This window comes from Podarcis pityusensis (assembly GCF_964106645.2).
Source record: "Podarcis pityusensis genome assembly, chromosome: 13".
NCBI classification, from domain to species: domain Eukaryota; kingdom Metazoa; phylum Chordata; class Lepidosauria; order Squamata; family Lacertidae; genus Podarcis; species Podarcis pityusensis.
Window position 1 is genome coordinate 35,229,267 of NC_138038.1, and position 18,729 is coordinate 35,247,995.

At 48.3% G+C, this 18,729-nt stretch overlaps 1 protein-coding gene across 1 annotated transcript; it reads left to right on the top strand.

Moving 5' to 3' along the window:
- Positions 1-160: 160 nt before the first annotated feature.
- Positions 161-18,111, top strand: CD37 (CD37 molecule). Its single transcript, XM_080976297.1, has 9 exons — positions 161-318; positions 3,072-3,146; positions 3,335-3,407; positions 4,207-4,331; positions 5,239-5,313; positions 6,995-7,099; positions 8,071-8,280; positions 10,285-10,368; positions 15,620-18,111. Exons 2-9 carry the CDS (start codon positions 3,081-3,083, stop codon positions 15,695-15,697), a joined length of 816 nt encoding a protein of 271 aa, XP_080832423.1. The 5' UTR covers positions 161-318; positions 3,072-3,080; the 3' UTR covers positions 15,698-18,111.
- Positions 18,112-18,729: the final 618 nt, after the last annotated feature.

The window sequence follows — 18,729 nt, forward strand, 5'->3', positions numbered from 1 at the left end:
TTAAAAAAAAAAAAAGGCAGCCCGCAACAAAAGAGGGAGGGGGAGGGTGGCTGGAAACTGGCGGCTGTGGGTGGAACGCTGGAATCTATTAATTGTTAATATACAAGCCCCGCCTCCTTTGCTCCCCTGGCAGCCAATCAGAAACGCGAGGCGCAAATGAGGGAGGTGGGCCCCTTTGGGTGGATGAGCGAAGTTTGGAAACTTTGGACCGTCAAAAGAAGGCGAATTATTAGGTGGTTGCGGGGAGCGGAGCGAGAGGCTGGGATAGCAACCAAAGCAGAAAGAAGAGGCAAAAGGCTGCCTGGGTGATACAGAAAGGTGAGCCATTCCTAGATCGGGTTTTAATGAACGCTGAGAAGTCCCAGGGCAGAACATTGTACGGCTAAGAGGTCAGCAGGAGATGGAGGGGATAGGGAATAAAAGCGAATAAGGGCGTTTTTTAAGAAGACATCTGGGGTTGGGACTGTTGGCTCATAGCTCAGAGATCCAAACTCGGTCCTCGAATAACATCCTTGTTCGCTGAACGTGGCATTAATTTTTGAGTGAGTCATCTATGGGGCAAGTGATGGGGTTGGGCTTGGCTGGAGATGCAGGTGGGCTGCTTATGGGGCAGAAGTTGAGAGAGAATCTTGGGGTGTGATATGTTTCGAGGCCTCAGAGTCAGTGATGGGGGGGGTGGCGTTCCCAGTGTCACTGTGAGGCTGGGTGGGATGAAACCAGTTTAGAATAGAAAGCCTGTTTGGCAGAAGAAGAGAGAACTGTTCGTGTAAAAATGAGGCAGAGGTGGACAGTACATGTGGACAGTATGTGTGGACCCAAGGGACTTTGACAAAGAGTATCATGACTTGTTGATTTGTGGTTTAATATGTCATTTTGCTACTGACTGTATATTGAGGAAACCCAGCGAAAACGCCTGTCCTTGTCAAAACGCATGTCTGTCTGGTATGTGTGCAAAGTATTTAAAAGTGCCCTTGTGCAAAACACCCATGGAGGTGAAGGCTGATGTGCTCTTTAAGGTCCAAGAGGCCAGACACTGGTTGTGAACCTGCACATATGAGAGAGCTCCCTCGTACACGGAATCTGAAAAGCTCTTGTGCAACTCGAGACGTTCCCATGAGTGTAAATGTGTCATGGACAGCTTACATAAGTGATCCGGATTGCGCATACTTCTGTATGCATAACAATGATGAGCGGAGCTTGAACCGTCTTGCTGAAACAGGGTGTGAATGAGCAGATGTGACAGAGGCCTGTGTTTTCACAAATGAAGGTGGCATATAGATGTGTGTGAACTGGCACTGCTGCAGATGTGAGTTATTAGCTCAGCCAATGGAAAGGCAGAGGAGTGAGTCTGTGGGTCTTGCACGCAAGAAGACAGAGATTTGTGAGAGAGATTATAAGAATCAGTTGCCTAAGGAGCCCAGGAAGTGAGCCTGTCTCTTTCTGAGAATCTATGATGCACAGCACCTTCAGAAACAACCACTTCCTCTTCTGGTCTGCTCTGAGATCATATTATCTCTCCTGCTAGCAAGTCTCAGTTCTGAAGGATCTTTCTGAGGGTAGTGGGAACATGTGACGTACAGTGAGAATGCCTCTGGCCATGGGTAGAGTGCATTTTCTTCCATCACCTGAACAACCCCTGTTGCCCAGCCACATGTCTCAACATGAACAGATCCTTGTTGGCCCTGATCAAAAGTTAATCTACTTCAACATCTTGCTTTATTACAGGGGCCAACAAGATGCCTTCAGGAAGGCCACACACAGGGCATGAAGCCTTCCCTGGCTGCTGCTCCCTGACAACTTGTATTCAGTAATATGGGTGGGACCCGCAGCAAAATGTTGTAGGCTAGAGCACTACTGTTCAGAGTTCCAGCCAGCCAACCAGCCAGCCCTGACCTTTCCCAGGACACTCCATTCCAATTTCCCTTGCACCTGGTTTCCCAAGTCAGCATTCCATAACCACTGAGCATGTTCAGCCCTCAGTGGGCTGTTTTGTAGCGCCCCCTCAAACCACTTTTTTGGGGTACTTCTGTAAAACTTCGTGTAGATGTTGCTGCTTAGCTATATAAGGATCCACACTCAAAGAATGAGTTTGCTGCTGGTATATTCTAATCTATCTCTGTCTGTGGATCTGTATAGCTATCTTTAATGAGAACTTCTGCTTCTGAGAATGTAGCTTGAAACTTGCAAAGCAACTTAATTTGGAAAGTTAAATGGTGCCTGTCCTATACACTTGCCGCAGTGGTTGGTTGTCCCTCTGCATTCTCTTTTTCTGCTGTCTACCTGCTTTTTTGATAAACCTAAGAACGGTTCCTCATATTGGACTCAGCTGCTGTGAGGCTGCGGTCAAAGCTTCAGAGACAATGCAGGCCACTTAGAGACAGGGCAGGCTCAGTTCTTGCAGCCAGATGGAAACCGTGGGGTTTTGGAAAGGGTGTGTGTGTGTGCGCGCGCGCATCTGGTGGATAGGTGTTCCAACTGACCAGAAAATTTAAAAAAATTGGGCCTTCCAACAGCAGCTTTTGATGTGCTGATAAAGCTTCCTACAATGTGGAAATAAAGATTATCCTTCCCTCAAACTGTTTTTAAAGGCATAGCAGGCTAAACAACTGGAAACCCAATGGAAGAATGGGTGGGACTGTTTTATCACATGGAACCAGTTGTCAGCCGCAATGGGTGTTATCAGTGAGGCCTGGATCAGGCTTGGGGTGTGGAGGAGAGGCCTCCATCCTCTCTGCTTTCTCCTTCCTTTCCCCCACCTCAACCAGCAAGGCCTGGAATGGAACAGGCAACCCCAAGATGACAGCCAACGTTTCCCCAGCAACCGAGTGAGCCACTGTTATGATTTCATCACTTAGGATTCTAAGTTACGGGAGAGGCTGCAACTTAGAGCTCCTTTTTTAAAAAAAGGAAAATTAAAGAACCCAAACGAAATAACCTTCCTTCAGGATTGGTGTGGAGATAACAAACATGGGAGCATGATGAGGCTGGGAGGGAAATGGGCCCTGCCAAAAACAATCCAAACTGGATTTGTATTTTGTCTCTCTCCTTGACACTCTTCTCCTTCCCTACAGGACGACACAATGTCCCGCAAAGGTTGCATCGCTGTCACAAAGTACTTCCTTTTCCTCTTCAATTTCTTCTTCTTTGTGAGTACCTTTTTTGGGGTGGGGTGGGGGCCAGGCCTGATGCCAGGCTAGATGGGCCCATCAGTATGATTCCCATTTGCCCTTTGAGAAGCCCATTGATGGAGGGTGAGGAAAGATTTAAAGAAACTTGGAAGCAATATGTAGGAACATAGATTTATAACCTTCCCTCCACTCCTTGTTTCTTTCAGCTCCTCGGAGGACTTCTGTTTAGCTTTGGCTTATGGCTACTTTTTGACCGGGACAGTTTTGCGGCTGTTCTAGGTGAGTCTCGTCAGTGCGGATGTGGGTGGGGGGCTCTCAGTCCCATTTCACATACTTGTCTGTCCCTTCTCCTCCTTGGGTTGTTAATATTCCTCCGTCCCAACTGACACTGCACCCCACCCACTAGTCCCACTGGGGAAATTCTAGGAGAACAAAAAACAGACCTTTCCTTACAGCTGTCTACCAGTGCTTTCCCCCACCTTGGCATCATATTGGTCGTGCTTTCTCCTGCATCTACGCCTTGGGTGTTTCAGGGAAAAGGCTGTGGGGTAGCTCATGGCGGCTCATGTGTAGCATTTCAGCCCCTTAGAACATGCTCCCATAAGCACCTGTTGTTTCACCGAATCCTTATACCAGGGAAAATTTCCAGTCAGGTTGCTGGAGAGAAGTAGGCTTTTAACAAAATTGGGGGAAGGACTGTAGTTCAGTGGTGGAGAATTTGCCTTGTGTGCAGAAGGTCCCAGATTCAATCCCCTGGCATCTCCATGTAGGAGAGATTCTTGTCTGAAATCCTGGGCAGCCACTGCTAGTCATTGTAGACCAGGGTTTCCCAAACTTGGGTCTCCAGCCACTTTAGGACTACAACTCCCATCAACCCTATCTAGCAGGACCAGTGGTCAGGGATGATGGGAGCTGTAGTCCGAAAACAGCTGGAGACCCATGTTTGGGAAACCCTGGTGCAGACAATGGGCCAGTGGGCAGCTATTCTTCCTAAAAATATTCTCTGCCATCTCTGGCCTCTTGAGTTTCCTGTCAAGACAGGCTGGACTGATGATTTACCTATTAACTCCCTCTCCAGGGTCGGCGTATTATGCCCTCAAGATCTGGTCCTATATTTTCTGTGGGGTCGGCATCCTCACCATGTGGATGGGATTCCTCGGTTGCCTGGGTTCCCTCAAGGAAATCAAGTGTATGCTAGGATGTGTAAGTATGTGTGGAGAGAGAGGGGGGGGGGAGTCAATAAAAGGAACTCATGCATAAGGGGTTAAAAGCAAGGCCTGCTGGGAGTTGGCAGGCCTTTTCTGGAAGCAGGACCAGGTGGGTCAAGAACGCACATGTGGTGGCAGTGGCAAAAGACAAATCCCACTCTTGGGAGTGACTGGAAGAAGTTCTGAAAATAAAACTGCCAATAGCTTCACGATGTTATATAAATCTGTGGTGTGCTGCTGCATTTAGAATACTGCCTACAGTTCTGACCGTGCCACCTCAAAAAAGAATAGTGTAGAGCTGGAAGAGGTGCAGAAAGAGGCAAGGGAAATTATTTGGGTGGGTGGTGCTGCTGGAGAAGGGGGAAGGGCTGCCTACTTGCCACCCCATAGCAGCAAAGAAAATGGGGCAAAGTCGTAGCCTTTATTAATCAGCATCTAAGATGGAGGATATCCCGAAAAGGGAAGGCTTGTGTTTTCTTCTGGACGCCAGCCAGTCCCTACAGCAAGAAAGGGTCCTACGCCTTGAATAGCGGCCTAACAAACAGCCAGGCAGCAGACACAGCATGCTGGGGACCCTGAAGCCCCACGGACCGTGCTGACGGTGTAGGACCCTGCCTAGAAGTAACAGGAGAAACATCCAGGGGCTGGGCCTCCCTCGTGGGGTATATTCTGTACCTGTGGAAAGCAAGGGGAGACACAGACAGAGTAAAAAGCAGCAGTCAGGAAGGAATCGCTGGAGCTGCAGGCATAGAAAGTGTTTGGGGTGTGTGTGTGAGAGGAACCACCATCTCAGCTGGCATCCAGCCTTCTCCCGTGAGAGGGAGACTTGCAGTAGCTCACCTGGCTGTGGTGGGACGTTGGCTGAGTCTCACCATCCTCTCTTGTTCCCTGTGCCCCACCAGTACTTTGCCTTCCTGCTCCTTCTCTTCCTGGCCCAGATCATCATTGGAATCTTGGTATATTCGCAGAGCAAAACGGTGAGTGGCACTTGGATAAAATGTGAAACCTGCGTGTCTCATGGGAGGGTCAGCGCGGGGCTGCCTTGGGATTTTCCCCACCGCGGTCCAAATAAAAACATCAGATTATCTATCTCTCCGTTTCTCTCTCTCGCCACGCTTTCATCGCTAGGCTAGATACACGTAATACGTTTAAGGCACACATGCCATCCCCAAGAATTCTGGCAACTGTAGCTTACCCTTCCCAGAGCTACGAAATCCAGCACCCCGAGCAAACTATATCTCCCAGGATTCTTTGGGGGGCAGACGGGGAGAAGCAAATGTGTGCTGTAAACGTGTGGTGTGTATGGGGCCTCTACACACACAGTGGAACGAGGTGATAAAGTGCAGAGGTGACAGAAGCAACCATACTGTCTCAACTTGCTGCAGGGGGGCAGCACTTTGTGCATAAGTTTCCCCGAAAGTAGATGACCTAGCACATTGGAGAGAATGGGTTCTAGCTCCACTCACTTCCTGTGTGCTGGTTTTTCCACTCATAGAGAGAGTTTTGTTTGACACAGGGGAAAACGTTTCAAAGATTCCCCCGCCGTTGTCTGAAGTGGAAAATTTCATTCTACCCCCTTACAAATCCGCCGCCTCGTTCTTTTTGCGTGTGCTGTCGACCGAGCCTCGGTTTCCTTGCCTGAGCAGAGGAAAGAACAAGCAGGGCACGCGAGAGAGGGCTGCTCATGCCCTTTGATCTCCCATTCCCTCTCCGACTGCTTGTGACTCACACGCAGGGGAGAGCAGGGTGAAAGCTGGGGTGAAGCAGGCCCACGCCTCCCTCCTGCCGTGGGTGCGCTTTTGATCTTTTCTCTCTTTTGGCTGGGTGGTGAACTCTTGCTTTTCCCCACCCTTGAGCCTCAGGCTCTGGCTCCATTGTAGATTCTTAAACCCTCCCTTCTACGCTTTCAGGCAGGCTCTATGTTTTTAAAAAAGCATTTCTGGGCCATTTATTTGGCACAGTTTTCTCTAAGTTAAATTATACTGGAGGGAGGAGGAATGGCTGTGTGATTGATGCAAGGGCCAGCTATTAAGCTCTGTGCGACCAGCCAGCTCCTATACAGTGGTACCTCAGGTTAAGAACTTAATTCGTTCCAGAGGTCCATTCTTAACCTGAAACTGTTCTTAACCTGAGGTACCACTTTAGCTAATGGGGCCTCGCACAGTGGCCGCACAATTTCTGTTCTCATTCTGAAGTAAAGTTCTTAACCCGAGGTACTATTTCTGGGTTAGCGGAGTCTGTAACCTGAAGCGTTTGTAACCTGAAGCATCTGTAACCTGAGGTACCACTGTAGTAAACAGGAAAACCCAATGCTCTCACATGTACTTCTGTTTAGGAGTTTGTGGGGCAAGTGTAGATTCAGAGAAGGTGTGCCACTCAAGAAGAGTACATCACTTCTGTTTGGTTTTCAAGAATCCAGGGGGAACCGGGCACGACAATTTTTCAACCTTGTTTACAGGGGCTTCATTTTCCCCCTGCCTGTATCTGGGCAGCTGGTAAGGAAACAGACAGCATTCCTTGGGGGGGGGGCGGTTCATGCCAACCCAAGAAGACACTATAAGAAATTTGCTATAGGGCACACAGAGAATAAGAGCACCCTAATGCCTGTTGCTGCTGTCGGAGAGCCGACTTTTTAACTTTACTTTTGTTCCCATGCAGCTCAACACAAAGGTTGGTGACTATGTCACAGAAATAATTGAGCACTATGGGACATATAATCCGTCCACGGATGAGGAGGAGAGCTGGGATTATGTGCAGATGGAGGTAAGATACTTTCCTCAAGAAGAAATGCCCACCCAAGTTTTCTATGCCTTTTTGATTCCTCCTGCCATGTTCATGGGTGGCTTTCTTTGGTTATTTACCATATTTGTCCATCTATAAGACACCCCCATGTATAAGCTGCCCCCTATCTTTGGGGACTCAGATTTAAGAAAATGGGGGGAGATATATCCATGTATAAGACATCCCCCTAATTTTTGACATTATTTTTTAGGGGAAAACCCTAGTCTTATACACAGAAAAATACGGTAATTACTTTAGCAAAATTAATGTACTGTTCAGTTGTGTAAAAAAAAAAAAAAGCACCCAAAGCAATTTACTAAAAGAATAAAACGAGATTATCAGAGTTAAAAATTATTTGAAACATTACAAAAATGATTAAAAATCAACAAAGCAATGGGCTAAAAACCAGATTGAAACTCATGCCAAGCCTAATGAGGAACGGTTGAAGGAGCTGGGTATGTTTAGCCTGGAAAAGAGGAGATAGGATAGCCAGCTTCAAATATCTCAAGGGCTGTCACATGGAAGATGAAGCAAGCTTGTTTTCTCCTGCTCTGGAGTGTAGGACTCGAACAAATGGCTTCAAGTTACAAGAAAGGAGATTCTAAGATTTAGGATGAACTTTCTGACTGTTAAGAGCTGTTTGACAGTGGGACGGTCTCCCTCGGGAGGTTGTGGACTTTCCCTCCTTGGAGGTTTTAAAGCAGAGGTTGGATGTCTAATGGGTGCTTTAACTGAGTTTCCTGCATCGCAGGGGGTTGGACTAGATGGCCCTTGGGATAGGCTGGCGTGCTGCAGGCCCCGTTGTGAGTGCCGCCCACCATTTTGTCACCCGCTCGGTGGTGACACCCAGGGTGGACCGCCCTCATCGCCCCCCTTCCTCTGCCCCTGGGGTAGCTTTCTCTTCCAGCCCCCAGGTCTTCTTCTCATGGTCTCTCTCTTTTGCCTCCCTGCAGCTCCAGTGTTGCGGATGGATCCTCTCCAATGACTGGATGGAGAACAGCATAATAAAGAACTCCTCTTACCACCTCTATCCCTGCTCGTGCCGCAGCAACGTCTCTCAGCCTGGCCAGCCAGGGAACAGCACCACCGCTGCCCCCACCACCAGGCCGAAGATCGCAGGCTTCTGTAACTCTTACGGGCAACCGTGGTCCGTCTATGAGATGGTGAGTAGCCGAAGGCCGGGGAGAGGAAGCTTGCAACCCTTCTCTGGTCAGAATCCGACCCTTGTTGTGCTCTGAGCTTGGCTTGCATGGCTTGGAGAAAGTGGATAGAAAGAGGCTTTTTCTTCCCACCCTGTTAATTCTAAAACTCCCAAGTCACCCAGTGAAATGGATCGGCAGCAATCCTAGAAGACCTTTAATCTCAATAATTAGGTAAAGGGACCCCTGACCATTAGGTCCAGTCGTGACCGACTCTGGGGTTGCGGCACTCATCTCGCTTTATTGGCAGAGGGAGCCGGCGTACAGCTTCCGGGTCACGTGGCCAGCATGACTAAGCCGCTTCTGGCGAACCAGAGCAGCGCACAGAAACGCCGTTTACCTTCCCGCCGGAGCGGTACCTATTTATCTACTTGCACTTTGACGTGTTTTCGAACTGCTAGGTGGGCAGGAGCAGGGACCGAGCAACGGGAGCTCACCCCGTCGCAGGGATTCGAACTGCCAACCTTCTGATCGGCAAGCCCTAGGCTCTGTGGTTTAACCCACAGCGCCACCCACACCCCTATTATTATCCTAGAAGACCTTTAATCTTAATAATTAGGATTCTGCTATTCGAGGGTTTGGAAATCGCCTTCCTTGGAAAGGTATCTCATAAACAGAAAGTACCTAAAGGGCAGAGCTTGAAGGACATATAGATATAGATGACATGATTTTATTTCTTATATAAATATTGAGGCACATGGTCAAAATGATATATGCAAAATGTCTGGCTCAGTTAAGGCTATATAGAGCCTTTGTTCACAATAATGATGGAACTTGGAGGCTGAGAGTACTTTTATAAGTCTTTATTAAGGGAACCTTGGCGTGAGTTAACATGTTATTATTATCTCTTTGGAGCTGTGTTGTTATCTTTTCATACTTTTGTCCTTCCAGGTTGTGATGCTTTATGGTTTAAATTTTTGATTCTTTGTTTTCGGTTCTGTCTGCACATTGGTTGTTACATCAATGTAAAAATGTAAAAATGTGTTCTGGGAGGGGGGAATTGGCAGTCCATTCAGCAACAGACAAAAGGAAACACTTTTCTGCACACTGTGTAGTTAATTTATGGGATGCACTCCCATGCAATGTGGGGTAACAGTGGTGCAGTTTTGACCGTGCTAGACTGAACGTAATGGTCTTACCAGGCAGTAGTGGGGTGGGGGAAGGGCTGATTTTGAAATTGCAACATTTTCACTTCACTTACTTCAAAATGCAGTAAGACAGCTTTGCTGCGGGGGCCGGTGATCCTCTGTTTCAATCTCCTGGGAGTGGGGGCTGGACATCTGCACCCCCAGTCCTTCCTTGCTGGCAACCACTGCTGGGAATGGCCACCGGTTTGGATGGCTTTAAATGGGTAATTAAGCAAGTTCATGGGACGCGGGTGGCACTGTGGGTTAAACCACAGAGCCTAGGACTTGCCAATCAGAAGGTCGGCGGTTCGAATCCCTGTGACGGGGTGAGCTCCCGTTGCTCGGTCTCTGCTCTTGCCAACCTAGCAGTTCGAAAGCACGTAGATAAATAGGTACCACTCTGGTGGGAAAGTAAACGGTGTTTCTGTGCACTGCTCTGGTTCGCCAGTAGCAGCTTAGTCATGCTGGCCACATGACCCGGAAGCTGTACGCTGGCTCCCTCGGCCAATAAAGCGAGATGAGCGCCGCAACCCCAGAGTCGGTCACGACTGGACCTAACGGTCAGGGATCCCTTAACCTTTACCTTTAAGCAAGTTCATGGAGGATAGGACTTATTAGCCATTGTAGCCAAATGGAACCTCCATGTTCAGAAGCAGTGCATAGCTGAATACAGAACTTGTGGCAGGCTGTTGCCTTGCTGCCGTGCTCCCGGACTTCTTGGATGCATTTGGTTGCTGTCTGGGATGCAGAATGGTGGGCTTGGCAGCTCTTCTCTTTTCAGAACACGCACACATGCAACCAAGCAGCCTTTTTAAACAAATACGCCTTTGTCCAATTGTAGGGCTGCATGGACGGCGTCCAGACCTGGCTCACAAATAACATCGTCACCATTGTGGGGATCAGCCTTGGGATTGCGCTCATGGAGGTAAGAGGTCTGGGCGAGCTGCTGCAGGTTGGTGTGGCTGCGGTTCTCCGCAGCTGTGCAAGGAGTAGAACTGCTGGCATTGCCAATAGTAGCGGAGGTTGCGGTGGAGCTCCGCCGCTTCCCTGGCCTCCCGGCAGCTGAGTCACTGCTGCTTACCAGGAAGGAGAGGGCGAGGCAGCAGCAAGGAGGCTGGCATGGTGCAAACGCACCACAGCAGCCAGTCTGGTGCTCCTGCTGGTGTGTTTGCACCACCCCTCTGCTGCCTCGCTCCTCTCCTGCCCAGTAAGCAGCAGCGACTCCACTGCTGGGAGGTCAGGTGAGCGCTGCCACGCCACAATACCACCTGCTACTTATTTGCTCGATCTGCCCCCTGGAAAGCCGCTAGAGCTATTTATCTTTCATTTGCCCCACCTTGCGATAAGAGGTGCTCACTTCCCAGAAAGACAGAGGCTCTAGGCCTTCAGTTCTGCAACCCTCTACTCACCCAGAATATATGTGGTTGAGCGAGTGGGGGGAGGGTCTTATCTGTGGATGCAGTTCCTACAGAGACCTGAGGGTGTTTCTGTTGCTGAGCAAAAAGGGGAAGCATACCAGTGCTGCCATCTTGGTGCTCTGCGGAGGAAAACCACAAGAAGTCCCTGTAAGTGCTGCTCCAGTCTGGACCACTAAGTGCTGTTGACTGTGGAATTATGCTACGTGGGTGAAAGATGGTCTGCCCTTCCCCCTCCTCAGCCTAAAACCTTTCTTGTAGTTCCTGCAGCTGCTGTGCATGATCCTGATCAGCGCACTAGAGTACAGGGACTTGCATAGTGATGGCTCCCATGAGATCCTCTACTTCCCCAGCAGGTGGCAGATGGGAGTGTATTTGTATGCATGCACTGATGTGGTTTTGCTCAAGGGCCTGCCTTGGTATATTAGCTGTGTACATTTGTGTTTACCAGTGCTGGGAGGAATTGTGTGTTGTTGTTGCTGCTGTTGCTGTTGTTTGCTTATTTCCCCTCTGGTCCAAATCCGATTTGTGTGGGCTTTTATTTGTATGTCCTGTGCATGATTTTGGTCTTGTGTGTGTGCTGGCCATCAAAACTGCTAGCATATTGAAGTCATTGTGAATTCCTTGGTGGATTCTTGGCCTGTGTCCCCTGAATTCTCAGATTATGGGGATTTTTTGTGTGTCTGCAGGGTGGTTGGGAGGATAAAATGGGGAGCCAAAGCATCATGTGCACCACCTTGGGCTCCTTGAAGGAAAGGTGGGATATAACAGGGAGTGAGTGAGTGAATGAATGAATGGGGTGTTTAGCTCCTTCTACTCTCGCCTCCGCCATCCTTCTGGCTTTCGTCACTGCCACCTCCAGCGGCTTGGCAGACTCTCGTCTCAGCTGTTTGGGCCTTTATATAGTGCGCTGTGTGATCAACACCTGCCCAGTAAGGGCATGTGGACTGCCCTGCTGGCACCAGCAAGTGGGGTGCTGAGGCCAGCTGTGGCCTGCTTGCATGTTTTGTGTGTTGGCTGCTGCAGTTATGTGGAAAAGCAGGTTGCTTTGTGGTTCTCGAGACCCATGCACCTCCCTGCCATGTGTCCAGGCATGCCTGTGAATGCAGTGTTTTGGTTGGCTACACAAAGCAACACACACACACACACACACACACACACCAGGAATTGCATGTTTTCCTTGTGCTCCTTCCCCAAGTGCACTCTCCCAAACCTCCTCTGTCTCTTTGTTTATTTTTATTTTTTTGCTTATTTTAAACCCTTTTGCTGTTGCCTGCACAGGGACATCTACTTCGAGTATTGGCAAGGTAATTACTCCAGGTGAAGTGGGAAGGCTGAGCTTTGCCTCTGCCTGATAGGGATTTAGCTGCTGCAAATCTGTGTGTATCGGGGCCTCCTTTCCCCCTTTTCCTCCTCGCCGTCAATTGCCACGTGCCTGCCCTCTAGGCTGCTTCGCAAGGGGAGCCTTGATGCCCCCTCAGAGCAAGAAGAGGAAGTGTTTAGAGCGCCCAAGCCTCTACCCTCCATAAGAGAAAAAGAGAAGGGGAAAGAGAACGAGAAAGCGGTGGAGGGGCTAGAAAGAAAATTTCAAAATATAGCTAAAATGCAACAGGAGGGAGTTCAGAGTGGTTATTTCTAGGGAGGGAGGAATTATTACTGATAACCCACCCTGCTCCCTCTAAGATGCACACGCCATTCTGATCTCCTTCAGCATCTCCTTCCATTCCGAAGCCAGTATTTAGACCCGGCAGCTCTTTGAAATGCCAAGGCAAGAGCAAGTAAAAAAACCACACCAAATATCACAAAGCTCCAAGTGAAATAAAAAAGCAAAACAAAAGAATAAAACAATATAGAATAATGCATTCACCTGCTTTGCATGCAGATGGTCTCAAGGCAGGACTAAGAGATCCCTGCCTTGAAATCCCGGAGAGCCACTGCTGGTGTGTGGACAATGCTGAGACAAGGGTCTGACTCTGTACAGTGCAAGGCAGCTGCCCTGTGTTCCTGGAGTGCTCTCTCTGCTTCCCTGCCTGAACCACTGAGTAATTGCCTGCCTGCCTATTCAGATCTGGAACGAATGGCAAGTAGGGCTTTCCAGGTCGAAGTGCAGATTGAATTGAAGGTGGAACCCAGCATACTTCCGCTTCGTAAACCAAATCTGAATGTTTTGAATAGACTTGGTCTGTAGCGGAACAATGTCTGTTGTCACTAGCACAAGGGCAGCATTGCCTTCCAGAGTAGAAGAAAAGCAGGGTGTTTTTTTCGTGATGGTAACAAAATAATTAGCAATCGTGTAGTGCTTCTGAATGTTCAGAGTGCTCTGTACGCATTGTCTTGTGATCCTTACGACGTCAGGCGTTGCATGTTTCCATGCTGGTCTGTGGCCCACTCCAGATGCTGTATGTCCTTTTGAGTGCTGTAGATGTGTGTGTAGATGTAATAGCCTTGGCTATTAGACCACTTGGAAATGTGGTGGCCAGGGACTGCATCCTTCTACCTAAGGAACGGCGCTTTAACTGCAAGAATGAGACGGTTCTGGCAAGCCCCGCACTGTGTTGGCCTTGGGATTGCCATGGGTGTGGAGCGCATGTGTGTGTATGCACGCTCCTACAGATAAACTGCGGGTTGCTGGGACTCGGATGCTCATCCTGAAACTCCTACCTCGGCCTGTGCTGAGATGGACCTGAGTTGAGGTGCAAGTTCTGGCAGGGGAAACGGACTGCACAACTGTGTAGAAACTGTTTTGAAGGAGATGCGAGCTCATGTTCAGCCACTTCCACGAATAACGCACTGAGTGAGGCACTTCCTCTCCACGTGCAAAATGGGTGTTATGATTGCCTGCTTCCTCCTTGGGGTTGCTGGAAGGATAAATGAAAGTGTAGCTTTAAAAAGAAGAACCCTCCCTCTGCTGGATAATCTGTAGACAGTGTTAAAAACTTTTAGATATACAGTGGTACCTCAGGTTACATACGCTTCAGGTTACACACTCCGCTAACCTAGAAATAGTGCTTTAGGTTAAGAACTTTGCTTCAGGATAAGAACAGAAATCGGGTTCTGGCGGCGCAGCGGCAGCAGGAGGCCCCCATAAGCTAAAGTGGTGCTTCAGGTTAAGAACAGTTTCAGGTTAAGTATGGACCTCCGGAACGAATTAAGTACTTAACCTCAGGTACCACTCTCAATCGCCAAATGGCACCTTAAACTTGGGTTACGGTTGCCACAATGGAATGTTTGGGCGACTTTCCTCCCCACCCCCCACCCGTGGGATTTATTATTATTATTAATTTCATTTCTATACTGTTTTATATTTTAAATAAAAAAATCTCAAAGTGGTTTACAACACATCAAAGCATCAAATAAAACAACCCATAATAATAAAAAAATCAGGCATCAAGGAAAATATTTCAGATCCTTCTCTTGATATTTTGCTTTCCCCATATTTATTTACCTACTTAATTCATAGAGCTGGCCTGTAGCAGGAATCTAGGAAGCCAGTGTGGTGTCATGGTTAAAGTATCAGACCTGAGAGATCAAGGTTCAAATCCCCACTCAGTCATGACCTTGGGCCAGTCGCAGCCTCTTAGCCTTCCTCACAGGGTCATTGTAGGGATTAACTGAGATGGGGGGGTGAACCATGTACTATTTGGAGGAAAAGGTGGGATATAAATGCAGTAAACAAGCTTTTCTGCTGACCTGTTTTGCTTTACCTAGGTCGAGCTAGGTACCCTTGTTTGAATTTTGGTCATTTAAAATTCTATTTCCTTCTGAGGAAACTGAATACTTCAGTGAAACGAGGTTTGTAGCCGGCATCCCATTAAGGCTTTGTTCTGTTTTAGGTTTTTCTATTTTTTTCCCTTAAGCTTTTTGATTTTTATTATTTAGTTGATTTCCACAAGAAAATATTTCTAGTCGGTTACTTCTTGTTTCTGGGATTCTCACGATATTTCATTTGTTTTGTGCGACCTGTTTAAGAAAGCTGGCAGGGCCAGCCAGATGAAGATGTCAGTCGCGAACCTGGCATCATCAGGTCTCCATGTGGTCACAATTGGACCTGCACTAGTTGGCACCTGGGGGATTTCAAACACTGTAGATACCGTATTTTTCGCTCTATAGGACGCACCCGACCATAGGAGGCACCTTGTTTTAGAGGGGGAGAACAAGAAAAAAAAATTCTCCCCCTCTCTGACTCTTGCTCTCCCGGCTTCAGCAAAAGGAACCTGAAGCCTTCGGAGTGCAGCGCGAGTTCCCACTGTGCTCCAAAGGCTTCAGGCGGCTATCCCTGAAGCCTGTAGAGCACTGACCCCTCTCACTCTCCAGGCTTCAGCAAAAGCAACGTGTAGCCTCTGGAGCACGGAGGGAGTGCTCCCTCTGCGCTTCGGAGGCTTTGTGTTGCTATCGTTGAAGCCAAGGAGCCTGCATTCGCTCCATAGGACGCATACACATTCCCCCTTAATTTTTGGAGGGGAAAAAGTGCGTCCTATAGAGCGAAAAATACAGTAGTTTAACTTCTCCTCCCTCCTTATCCAGCTAGATTGGGATGGGGAGGGAGAAATAATGGCCTCCTGCTTTCTTCCATAAACCTGTTTTTTAAAAGCCCAGGCAACTCCAGAATGCGAAGGCTGCCCTGGTGTTTCCTGTGAGGTCCACCCCCTGGGTGATCAATGTTCCATGAAATGCAGCTGGGGCTGCCCCCCATTGGTGCCGGTGGTTGTATCAGAGCAGCAACGTGAGCCCTCTTTTAACTCGATCTCTTTCTTCCCACAGCTCTGCCTCATGACGCTATCGATGTTTCTGTGTAGGACCATCGGGCCAAACTATGACAAGCTGACTCGCTATTCCTAGGAGTCGAATCACCACTTCCCAGAGTTCCAGACTTTATTAGGGGGCGGCAATGGAATCCATCCCTTTAAATTCAAAACTTTCCACTTCAGGGCTGCAAGGTGCCTCTGGAGATTCTCTACCTAACCTTTCCTTGCACAGAGCTAGAATTGGCTCTACCATAACCTTGGGAAAAGAAATTAAACTCTCAGGAGTTGGCAGGCGTCAGGAGAATCCATTACAATACCCTGCAGAACTCTTCATACAGCAAAACAGATGATTTAGCCCTTAAATCATCTCCCCAAACCATTAGCTTATCCATTCCGAAATTTGATGTAATAATGCCAAAAGATTTACTCCCGATGTTTTTCTGATTATTTTGGCTCTTGAGTGTTGTTTGTGACATCCAAAGCTAGACCCTGCTTCAGCACTGTTTGGCAGAATAAGGAGTTCACTGCCAGACTCGAGTGGATTACAAAACATAACTTGGAAAGCAAATGTGTGTTTTTAAAGGTTTCTTTTTTTACTACTAATAATAACAACAACCATAACAATTCTATTGACCATTCCGTAAAATTCCTTAATAAGCTTGTTTCGGAATTAATCCTGCCTTTCGTAGTACAAAAACAAAGCTGATGTTAAAATGTTTAAATTTTATTTAGCAGCGAAAGAAAGAAAAGTACTGAGAACTTGGACGAGCCATGTTTTTGAGCGATGGTGCTCAGGTGCTTGGTGCAACATTTTAAATTGGCGATGGGGAACCTGTGGTCTTCCTGATATTGCTAGACTAAAACTCTCATAATCTCTGGCCCTCCTAGCAGGGACTGATGGGAATTGTACTCCAAAACAGAAGGGAGTGCCTGTGAAATTCTTTTAACCCACTCAGTTTACACCTTGTACTGTAATGTCTAACCCAGGGATGAGCATCCTGTGGCCCTCCCAGCTGCTGGACTCCCAACTCCCATCATCCCCAACCATCACAGGCATGATGGAAGTTACAGTCCAGCAACATGAGCCACAGGTTGCCCACCTTTGCTCTGAGTCACCTTGGCTAGATTTGCTGAAAATGCCTAGGTGACAACAGCCATTGTCCCCTCCAATCTCCCCTCTTCCAGTCGTTAGAAAACTTCCAACCTTTGTTCTGAAGCCCTTCCCTACCCCGCGACCCTGCTCTCCCCCTCCCATTTTCTGTTTGTTAAGACTGCAGGTTGAGACTGTGGGCTTCCCCGCCATGGAAAGTTTGGTCCAATTTTTGTCTCTCATCATCTTAACGCATGCACACCCCAGCTAGCTGCCTGCACAGGAGGTGGGGAACATGTGGCCTTCCAGATGTTGTTGGGCCAACTCGTCACCTCAGACAGGTTCAACATCTGGAAGGCCACAGGTTGCCTCCCCATTCCAACAGTTTGAATGCACTTATCCTTCTCAGATGGGCTCTTCTTACACAAAGGAAACAGAAGCGAGGGTAGCCAGCTCTGGTAAAGACGTCTTCATTGTGAACACTTGAAATCCCAGGGAAGGAGGAAAGCTTTGCTTGTCTTGGGCATGGGTGTCTGCCAGGCAAGCTCCAGATCTGAGGGGGCTGTTGGGCAGCGTCTTTTGATCCAGCATCTTAGCCTGTTTTGAACAATAAGACTAGAAACAAGTATTTTAAGGGGGACCGAGGGCAGGTATTTGTCATGGGTCCTGCTTGGACATTTCTAGGTCTTGGCAGCTGCCCAACAAGGCCAGGTTCTACTCTCAATCTTGTGTGTGCACGCGTACGTTGGTGGTCTCCCAGAGCTTTGGCTGGAGCTACATAAGCCCTTTCTCCCCCGACGTCTTGGTAACTATTTGGAAAAGTTGTGCTCAACTCACATCATTTGTCGTTACTTTTGATATTCTGCTCCACTTGTTTATACCTGTACATTGTCCGATGGGAAAGCCCATTTCTAACACTTGCTGCATGTGTTGTGTATCTGTTTATGCATACGAACCACTTGGATGTTTGACATACAGTCATACCTCGGGTTAAAGTAGCTGCGGGTTGAGCGTTTTCGGGTTGTGCTCCGCGGTGACCCGGAAGTAATGGAACACGTTACTTCCGGGTTTTGCTGCTTGCGCATGCGCAGGTGCTCAAAATGTCACACGCATGCGCAGACGCGGCAAATTGCGAGCCGCGCATGCGCAGAGGTGGGTTGTGTTCGCTTCAGGATGCGAACGGGGCTCCAGAAGGGATCCCGTTCGCATCCAGAGGTACCACTGTAGTGGAGTCGTGAGGGAACACATGTTAAAAGGGAAGATGCTGGTGGAATGAGGTACGCATATATAATTTCACCTTTATCCGTAGCTTGTTGCTTCTTAACAGTATTTGGGGTTGTTTTGTGCATTTTGTGGGTTGGGTTTTTTATTATTATTATCCTGTTTTGTAAATAAATAAATAAAAATCCCTAAATGGCCGTTTTGCTTTGGTTCTTTTGCACTCTGGAGATGTGAGCAAGCTAAGATGGCCTCTAGAAAGAACAACTAAGCAGGCCTCAACCCTAAGAGAACGACAACAATCAAGGAACAGGAGAGGTATGGCTATCAAGGGCATACTTAGCCACACCTCTTCCTCCTATTGGCTGCTCTAGCTTGATGGGATCTCTCAGAAGGCTCCTTCCAGCCCAAGTGGGTTGTATGTGCCACAGGCTGTTGGGAAGTCGTACCTTGGTCCAAAGCTGGTCTGTGGCAGAACTGGTCCCGACAAGGGAGTTCTTCTTCATCCTGCTGACTTGCAGCTTTTCCACAAGCGGTAAGTGCTGGTGCTTCTTTTGACTTGCCCTACCGTGCCAGACTCATTGGTTTCTGTGACTGGTGGGGTGCTCCCCAAGTAAAGGTAAAAAGGTAAAGGACCCCTGGATGGTTAAGGGGTTGTGGCGCTCATCTCACTTTTAGGCTGAGGGAGCTGGTGTTTGTCCAGACAGCTTTCTGGGTCATGTGGCCAGCATGACTAAACCGCTTCTGGCACAACGAGACACCGTGACGGAAAACAGAGCACACGGAAATGCCGTTTATCTTACTGCTGCAGCGGTACC